Genomic DNA, 9,777 nt, shown 5'->3' on the forward strand with positions numbered 1-9,777 from the left:
AATGGACAAATTCTTATTTTACCTGGTCTTCATAAATCCAGACATGCTGTGAACGCTCGGCCCAATACTCAGGCAATTAACTTAATTGACTTGCCTCGTTTTTATCAAGTCTACGCAATTATTGCTTTTAATACAAGTTAAAACAAATGCAAATGCAAAAAAGAGTGTTCCGTTCTACTGTTAAGCGAGTGTGGAACTAGGGATGGGGGGGATCTAAAAACGCGTTAGTGTGAAACAGCTAAAAACAGCTGACATACATTTAGTATTTTTGGTATTTTTCACTTTGCTCCGATAATGTCGATTAACCGATTGGTTTTGCCCCGATAATGTCGATTAACCGATTGGTTTTGCCCCGATAATGTCGATTAACCGATTGGTTTTGCTCCGATAATGTCGATTAACCGATTGGTTTTGCTCGTTGTCCCGCCAAATCTATCGGTGTTATCGGTATCGGGAAAATGGCTCAATGCGCATCACTATCATCAATGAATTTCGGCCGCAATATTTTGTCTATGTGAATATGGAGAGAAAATGTCCATGCATGTGTTTATTAGGGAACAATTGACACTTAATGTCAACACAACTCTAGACGAAGTTGTTCCACATTGCATTAAGCTCCAGGCCTGGTTAATGGAATACCAGGATGAGGTACAATCACAAACGCAATTGCAGCTGTCCCAGCCATTGGTCGAATGCCTTGTTAAGGCCCATTTGTATTTGTACGAGTGTCAAGATCGGTTTGGGAAAACGCTGACCGATCGCTGTGATGCTGGGCAACGTTTCTGGAGTCGATGCTCAAAGCTCGAAGATCGGCAGGAAAGAATACGAGAGCTTTGTTCCAGCATTGTCAATACACAAAATGGGCATGAGTATGCAGCTCAATTATATGTCAATTATAAGTCCCTTGGCGATATACAAGCTGGATGGAGTATCATCAAGGAACTTGACTGGAGCCAAATGCGAGCAAGTGAATCACATCTGGTTGCGCCTGCCGTGGAAATTAATACTCATCTGAAACAGATGCGATGTCTTGTGAGACGCATTTGTCGTCTGGCATCGACTGCGGATATAGAAATTGCCTTACAACGCTCAATGCGTTTAATCAAATTCGATGTGTGGCTGCATTTGTTTCGAGAACCACGACACAGTTCTATATACAGCCAATGCTATATACTGCGTCACATGATCTGTGATTGGCTCCTGCAGGGCGGCGAGGAAGACGGCCACTGCTCGAGTTTTGTACACAATATTTTTGAATTTGTGATGAAACCTTCGAATGAGAAACGTTTCTGGCTTTGCCTCGATAATAGACGTTTGGCTGACAGTTTGTTTGCCTATATAACTGGCTATTGGAAACGACATTTGCCATCTATAGATATGGACAATATGCAATTGTCTCAAAGTTCCATTACCAACATGACGTTACCTCTTGATGAAGTCCTCTATTTAACTCATTTGATGTTTGCCCCCAAATCACCCAGTCGTCAGCAAATTTATATGCAACTACGCTCTACACTCATATCCTGCACATTTCTTCGATTAAAGGAGCTGCTTAATAAAGTCGCATTTGTTTATAACTAGGAAATAAGTTTTGGTTTTAATTCCGTATCGATGTTATCGTCGTCTTGTGGCAAAAATTCAGTATTGTCGTTTACAATTTTAGTAACTTTTTCCCCCTTTTCAGCCAGTATATCCTCAATATTCCGTTTGCCATCTAAATCAGTGAACCAATTCAGATTGTCGGCAATCAAGTGATGATTAGAGCATCCTTCGCACGTGACAATTACAACTCCGCGCTGATAGGCTATTTTTGAAATGGATTTCATATTGCGAGTTTGGCAAATCTTGCAGGTGTAAATCAGTTGCATTTTCGTTTGAAGCTCGGCCAGAGGTAGACTAGTTTTAACGCTATTAGAACTGTCATTATTTGAATGATTCTAGAAACAGAAAAATGCAAATTAAAGTCAATGTGTGAAATGTATATAAGATATAGAATCTCACACAGTAGAAGCGTTGAGGATAAAACCGCCAACTGCACGTGTTGTCAGCAACAACCGGTCTTAACGTAAACTTTTCTTTGGTAGGTAGCGATCTTGTTGTTGCTGTTGTCGTCAGTGTTTTGGACATCTGAATTTGTACAGCTTCTGATCCTGCCCAGAGTCTTGTTGCTTGTTTGCACAATATGGCTTGATTAGCAAATATTCTGTGAATTTGCTTCATTCTGTTTTTGTTTATTTCCGAATTTACACTAGAGGTACATTACGTTACATCAGCTATAAAAAATAATACATACATATGTGTGAGAGTAAATATTTACTAAACTCAAGATTTCAGTGTTGAAAAGTGGAAAAATCGGGTAAAGCTAGATTTCAGTGTTGTCAAACGCTATTTTTTGTTTGGCGCGCTGTTTGACTGCCCTGGTAGCCAAATATTTTAATCTAAACTCAAAAGTCGAGGAATATTCGGCTGCTCTGGCAGCCGAATATTGTATTCTAAACTATATTTGCTCTGTAAAATCAAGAAATATTGTTAACTCAACAATATTTTCGTATGTTGAGAATAGTGCCAGCAAAATTTTCAAAAAGCCCGCGTATTCGAGTACCCGAAATTTGCCATCTGGCAGCACCATCTCAAAAATTGACAGTTTTTTAGCCAGAAACAGCTACTTTTAGCTATAATCCTGCTGAAAACATAAATTTTCTTTTGCTAATTACACGAAAACTACGAAATTAATTGCAAATGCGCACCTGAGGTCGTGTTCGTTGAATTTTTCTCTTTCGTTTGACACCAAATTTATGCAGTTTAAGCGGGTTTTGGGCACGAGTGGTTGAAGTAAATATTTACCAAATCTAAATTGAGTATAAAGTAGCCAACCTGGCAACACTGACTCAATGCTCGCCAATATAATAACGAGTTAACACAGACTGCTATTCAGTTAAAAGTCAGAGTGCTAAGATAAAAAAAAAATTTCGTAGTAGAAATAATTTAAACAAATAAAAACAAGACAATATGGTACGCCGTGGACGTTCAGCTAGCCCCCCCTCCCTCGACCAGACGGTGAGTTTAATAATATTAGCAAAAAGAGAAATGCATAGCCAATTGAAAAAAGTGTGGAAGAGACAAGTGGACAAGGGACGTGGGATGATTGTTTCATAACCAAAGAAATTTTTAACAAAAGAGATTCTACTGGAATGTTCGACAATAATCTTTATCCCTTTGTCTGTCTCTCAACCTTTTGCCATAACCATATGTATAAACAATGATGGCTGTTATGTTATATAACGTGGTCAAAGTTCGCAGATTGGAGTCTTAAATCATTTCTCATCTAATTTGTGTCTCTTTAGCGCCGCTCCGGCCCCAGCTGCTGCTCCCGTGCCGGCACGTGTAGCTGCCCCACCACCAGCCGCACCTGTCCATGCAGCACCACCACCAAGTGCCGTTGGTATGCCGGCTCCCCAGCAGCCTTCCATGTTCCAACAAATGGCCGCCACCGCTGGCGGTGTGGCTGTTGGATCAGCCATTGGACACACTGTTGGACATGGCATCACATCTCTATTCAGTGGCTCCGACAAGGAGGCAGCAGCACCAGCACCAGCTGCGGCTGCTCCAGCTGCTCCACAACAGCAGCAGCAATACTTTGCCCAGCAGCCAAATGAACCACAAGGCGCATGCGCCTGGGAAATCAAACAGTTCCTGCAATGTGCCCAAGGTCAATCCGATTTGAGCCTCTGCGAGGGCTTCAACGAGGCCCTGCGACAGTGCAAGGTGCAACATCATTTGCAATAATGGGAACGAGCAAACAACAAACAAACTAACTAGCTATCCAATCAACCTAACCAACCCCCTCAAAAAATGGCGAAAATGTTAAACAAAAAAAATTTAACTTGTTCTCCTCCTTTTTTTTGCTTTCTTTTGTTTAGTTTTAATTGTTAAATGCATAAAGCACATATATAACAAACATTGTTTAATTGTAGAAAAAAAAAACAAAAGATAAATTATCAATATAAAGCAGTGATTCTCGAGAAACAACACCATCCCCTACCGGGAATCATTGCGAAAAACAAAAACCTTTTGTAATTTTAATGGTCAATGGCGAAATTGCATTTTCGGTCTAAAATTAGATCGCCGAAAAATGGAAAAGTACCTATTTATGTTTGGGATAAACGGGGGATGCTTGGTCACAGGAGAGTCTGCACTAATCACGGTGTATTTATATATTTTCTAGAAACAATGATCTACTTTGAGTGACTAAATCGGTTGTTTTCCTTCTAGTAAAGGGTATCACCAGGTCTCTACTGACGCAAACGTAAACAAATGCAATTGTCACGTGTTTTGTCGAAATCAATTACGAAGAAAGTGACGAAAGTGTAAACAAAGACCTCGGAATTATGATAAACATGTTTACAGCGGTATTCAAACTGTTTATATATGCAACTTATAATCGTACTATTAGTCATTTAATAATAGAAGCGAAACGTTTAGTTGTTGCTCTTCCTCTTTTTTTTAGCACAATTGAACTTTGGTCTTTTTTCACATAAATTGTATGTACATATGTACATATACATACGTCATTTAAATGATTATAGAAAGGGGCTAAATGTGTCATATAGAAACATCTACGACTTAATAAAAACATCTCGAAAAGTGTTGAATGTTTTTTAACATTTTAAAAACAGATCCTAATGAATTAAATTTGCAGTTTTTATTCAGGTCATACATATGTATGTATATTGTTGCAACAAAGAACTAAATTTATAATAAGGGAGGGTCAATGACATTTTTCTTATTTTGCGAAATAACGGAACTTTATGAAGTTAAGAATGACAGGATGCCAAGCAAAGTGTGACCCTGTGTGTTTGTAATTTTGAACAAAAAATAAAAACAATTCGAGAACCCATATGCGATCCTTTGGTTTTAGAACCACATATTTATATTTTGAAATCGACTCAAGTCAATATTTACTTGATATTTTCTTTTTTTTTTTTTAAATGTTTTGAATTATTTTTTATTCTATTAATTACAATTGATTTCACTTAAATAGGATAAAATGATTGAAAAGAAAAACATGATTAATTATAGAAAGTCATTTGCTTAAATTTAAATTTTAAAAATTATAATTACTAATTAGTTTTCATAATTCCGCTTATTGGTCAAACGTTGTCGCTTTGGGTCTGGATCGTTCCATTCCTGCTCCTTCTCTCTGGATTGTGTCCCATTTAGATCCCTTAGAGTTTGACGTTCCTGTCGCAGATGGCTTCTTTCGAGAACGGCCATCGCCTTTCCAACAATATCATGGAAATCCAGCTCATTTAGCGAAGGAGATGGGCTAGTGGCAGATGTTCGTATTGTTGGCGATGAAATTAATGGCAAATTTGATGCTGGCATTATGTTATTCAGATTGAATTTAAAATTGTGATTATTCGATTGTTGGAAATCAAAAAACCAAGGATTTTGGAAATGTGTTTTTAGAGTAGAAACTTTATAGACCAGACAACGTGGTAGGACGGAGTCTTTCTGCTTCTCATTATGTCCCAAAATGTATTTTAATCTCTCTGTGGCCCAGAGTTCTATGACATCTAGATATTCGGCTCCATTGACAAGCATTTGCATAGATTGCATGGCTATTGTATCCGCATTATCCTCGCTCTGACTCAGTTGGGCATAGTCCAAGAGCCATGTACAGAGCTGACTGGGATCCGGTGAATCACTTAAAGTTGGCAATTTGATATCTTCTAAAATTTGAACTAGTTTTTGTCGTGCCTCGATTGATTGCCAATTGGGTGAAAAGTGCTCCAAACGGGTTGTGTTTGAGGTAGTTATCGGTTCCACATAGATGACCAGTTCTGATGGCAGTTGAGGCATCATGGACAAATCCTCGCCGGCCACTAATTGAAGCCGCCGCACTGCCTCATTGTAGACCTGTTGACAGAATTGCGGAGATTTCTGATACAATTGCTGCAGGAAGCAATCCTGACGTAGCCGTTGAAAGAACTCCAGACCCAAATGATTGACAATGAATTCACGTGATTCCACCTGCTGCAAAAGACTACCACAGCTGGGAAATGGTTGAGAGGCTAGAAATGTGATGCCCAATTGAACGGTCTGCATGAGGGAGCGACCGGGACGCTGAGAGAAAAAGCGCCACTCCTTTAACCTCTTGAGGTCTTCCAAATACAATTGTTTGATTAAATCCTTCTGCTGTTGATAGGCCGTTGTTTGCTGCATAATAAGGACCATATAAGGACAACCGCTAACTTCTGCGAGTGAGTGAAATCTTTGTTTTGCCTCGCTCAAATGCTGAGCATGACCCAGACATACCAGCCCATTGGCATGTTGGATTAATCGATTCGTCCGGTGGTCCTGCTGACCACGTAGCTTTACAACGCTTAAGGCTATGCCTTGGGCCAAGCCCAGTATATAAAAACGTCCATCGGCCTTAGTGTCTCCACTATCTGCCAGAGGATGCTGAAGGAGACCGCGATCTAGCTGATATTCCAACTGATCACCAATTGATCCGGCGGGTAGGGATATCACCAACTTGTAGAATCTACGTGCTCCTGGCCTTAACTGTGGTAGTGCTTTGCTCAATAGTTGCCATAGGTCAAGCTTAAGCCAACATTGCTCATCCAAACCGGCTAGCAATTGGCGATAGTTGCATGGTTCACCCTGACGATAGCGTCGCATTAGACGTAAAGGCTCCTCGGCTGATTCCGCATCCACGAGATCTTCACTGGGACTAGCTTCGAAGTGCAAGGGCAAGCTTTGAATTAAAGAATCCTTTTGCCGTTGGCAACGACGATATCTACGCCATCGTTGCCAATAGTGACGCATTAGGCCCAGTTCGTAATGATGCTGGTGATAAGACTGCTTGGCCAGTGTCTGGATAAGATTGTCTAATAAATTGTGATAGGATTGCACTGTCACTTCATGGAGTCTCAATTGCTTAAGGCAAATCTTATTTAAATTCTCTTCGATCAGTTGCTGGTATAGAGTTTCCGTTCGCTTAGTGAGTTTTCTTTCGTTTTCCATTTGCCGCTGTTCCTCTGCCTGAGCTTCGCGTAGAATTCTTTGCCTTTCTGCCTCAGCTTCGGCTTCTTGACGTTGCCGCTGGAGTTGCTGCTGCTGTTGAAGCAACTGTTGTTGCTCCCGCTTGGCCTTGGCTTCGGCTTCAGCCTCAGCTTTTGCCTCGGCTTGCTTTTGTTTTTGAATTGCATTTTCCTCTTGACGCTTGGCCACAAGTTCCATCTGACGCTGCTTGGCTGCTGCTATAGCCTGCTGTAGTGCAGCCAATTTGGCTTCCTCTTGGGCCTGTTGAGTTTGTTGCTGCTGCTCCACAAGTGGGGATGAAGATGATAATGATGATGGTGGTGCCATAAAATTAAACATAGGTTTCTCTTTGGCTGCTTGGGTAAAGCTAAAACCTGTTGTATTCGCTGGAGCTACTTTTGATGCTGCTACCTTTTCCAAGGTTTGAGTAAAACTAAAGCCACCAAAACCACCACTTGGCTTTAAACCTTTTGCTTCTCCTTCTCTACTTGTCATTGTTCCCACTTCTGCAGGAGGCGGTAGTTTCATCTTTATTGAATTCATGGGCACCTTGAAGACATTCTTCTCATCAGCTCGATTGGAAGCCGCTTCATCTTGATGGGCATTCGGCATTTGATCTTTGGCCGTCCAGGCACTGCTTTGAAGATATCCTTGCTCATTGAAACTATTATGTGGCCGATGATTCCTGTAAAGAGTTGCTGGTGGCAATGTTTCACCACAAATGCATTCGCCAACGCTTTGTTGCCTTTTCGATTCGACCAACTGAAAGATAGATAAGATATCATCCAAATGGTTACTTGTTTATTCTGATTTGTTGACTTACCTCCAATTGCCGCTTGAGTTTGTAGTCAGCTTCTGGAGTGTCGATTCGAGTAAGAATCACACGAGCCGATTCAGTGATCTCTAAGCCATAATGTTGCAAAAAGTAGGCGGCTTCATCCTCCTGTTCGGGCGGAAACCCCAAAAAGTTTGCTAATATAGGCCAAGGGTAGAGAGCTAATCTCGTGTTTGCGCGGTGCCCGATAGGCCTGACTCAATCGATGCAGTCCCAGGACACGTAACCTTGTGAAATATGTAACCAATATGCAGGCACTCAAATAGCTGGTCTCCCGTTCCCGGAGTAACTGGAAGAATCTCACAATATTGGTGTCCTGAAGAGCTAAATAGAATTTAATGGCTTGCCGGACTTGGGCACAATTTTGCAATTCCACCGGCAGCTGTCCAATGTCCCAGAGGAAATTCGCATCGGCCAAATTAAGCAGGACAATATAGCCACGAAACTCTGCCTCACGTGGACATTGGACACCCTTGAGTCGCAGATCATGATACATGTATTTAAGTGTCTGCAAGCATTTTGTTAGATTTTCGGCATTGATTTTGCTATCGAAGACACTCGGATCCTCGGCCACAAGACGAGCAGCACAATGTATATGAAAGCGAGCACATTGCTCTACCAATTTGACAGCACTGAGAGAGCACAGCTCCTGCTGAGTGATCTCTTTGCGTATGGAACGTGTACGATCCCAAACGAAATGAAACCAATCACCAATTGGCGTCTGTCCATGTTCACTTAAATCCATAATCTCATGCATTAGATAGCACATGGTCATATGTAGAGCCGGTTCGGCCCTCAATTCATGCGGCAGTGGTGTCTCCTGATCGGCACTACTCCTGGAATATTGCTTGATAGCTAATTTATGACTGATCAAGTCATCAGAATTCTCTTGCAGCTCATAGACAGCTACCTGACGCTGAAATTCACGTAACACCCGCTCCTTCTCGGGACACATATCGGGACAGTAGCCCTGTGTGGCCTGACCAGCGGTCGGTAGCAATTGATTATTATCCTGCTGCTGTTGCTGATTTAGGCGCATCCATTTGTCCCGAGCATCAAGAACGCGATACTTTTCTTCACTTGTATAGGCGGGTCTTCGCATAAGCGATTCCAACTCCTGTTTGGCTGCCTTAAATTGAGATGGAGCACGTTCCCGCCTTTCGGTTGGAAGAGCTGCTGGGGGTTTATATATTGCTGCTGCTCCGGATGATAGAGGTTTCATTACCGATTTTCCAGTAGATGAATATTCTACACTTTTCCATCCAGAACTTAAAGCACTCAGCTCGGCCTGCACATCAGGATCTACCCATTGTTCTGTCTTTTGGGCGGGCGAAGTCTCCCTTTCGGCATAAGTTATCTGGAACTCATGGCCATTGTAAATGTGGCCTTCGTGTAGGGCCAGCTCTGCTTCCTCTTCGGTGGCATAGCTCACGGTACAGGTCATCCGCCGTGGACGGAGCACGAAATTCACTAGGTTACCGAATCGTCCGAAATGTGTACGTGCCACAAACTTATCAAGAAAAAGCTCCGGTATATTGGTGCAACTGATCCAATCGAAAAGAAATCAAAGAAACTTAGGTTTTTGGGCAACCGGTAAAATTGCATTTTCGGCGGCAACTTACAGCAACGTCTTGTAGTTGTAGGTCCCATCGCGAGACTCGGCGTCTGCCATTTATTATATAGCTAGGGTTGACTGTTTCAATTGATTATCTCTTGAAACACGATACTATTTCAAGTTCAATGTTTTAATGTAAATGTATAAAACAAATTTAAATGAAATAACAAAAAAAGGCTGCGCGATCGGAATATAAATACAGCCCACACAGCAGCTGTGTTGTAAAACGGTCAAATATTTGATAACGTTAGATTTGGTCACCCTAAATCTGGTCACATTT

General features: G+C 41.5%; 4 protein-coding genes across 4 annotated transcripts; 2 read left to right on the forward strand and 2 right to left on the reverse strand.

The window, feature by feature from the left end:
• Positions 1 to 456: 456 nt before the first annotated feature.
• Positions 457 to 1,588, forward strand: LOC137586700 (uncharacterized). Its single transcript, XM_068302830.1, has one exon. It carries the CDS (start codon positions 532 to 534, stop codon positions 1,579 to 1,581), a length of 1,050 nt encoding a protein of 349 aa, XP_068158931.1. The 5' UTR covers positions 457 to 531; the 3' UTR covers positions 1,582 to 1,588.
• Positions 1,567 to 2,291, reverse strand: LOC137586705 (DNL-type zinc finger protein). The gene is made up of 2 exons (XM_068302836.1): positions 2,002 to 2,291; positions 1,567 to 1,937 (listed from the first exon to the last, which is right to left on the reverse strand). Exons 1-2 carry the CDS (start codon positions 2,218 to 2,220, stop codon positions 1,578 to 1,580), a joined length of 579 nt encoding a protein of 192 aa, XP_068158937.1. The 5' UTR covers positions 2,221 to 2,291; the 3' UTR covers positions 1,567 to 1,577.
• A 703-nt stretch (positions 2,292 to 2,994) lies between these two features.
• On the forward strand, positions 2,995 to 4,067 carry Chchd2 (Coiled-coil-helix-coiled-coil-helix domain containing 2). Its single transcript, XM_068302837.1, is given in 3 exon segments — positions 2,995 to 3,036; positions 3,038 to 3,057; positions 3,345 to 4,067. Coding segments are annotated over 3 exon segments (489 nt in total). The 5' UTR covers positions 2,995 to 3,009; the 3' UTR covers positions 3,787 to 4,067.
• Positions 4,068 to 4,730: 663 nt separating this feature from the next.
• Positions 4,731 to 9,713, reverse strand: xmas (RRM_XMAS2 and SAC3_GANP domain-containing protein xmas). The gene is given in 4 exon segments (XM_068302809.1): positions 4,731 to 7,809; positions 7,871 to 8,011; positions 8,013 to 9,426; positions 9,505 to 9,713. Coding segments are annotated over 4 exon segments (4,290 nt in total). The 5' UTR covers positions 9,555 to 9,713; the 3' UTR covers positions 4,731 to 5,124.
• Between the last annotated feature and the right edge of the window lie 64 nt (positions 9,714 to 9,777).

Source organism: Drosophila tropicalis, unplaced genomic scaffold (genome assembly GCF_018151085.1).
Source record: "Drosophila tropicalis isolate 14030-0801.00 unplaced genomic scaffold, ASM1815108v1 contig_158, whole genome shotgun sequence".
Taxonomy (NCBI): domain Eukaryota; kingdom Metazoa; phylum Arthropoda; class Insecta; order Diptera; family Drosophilidae; genus Drosophila; species Drosophila tropicalis.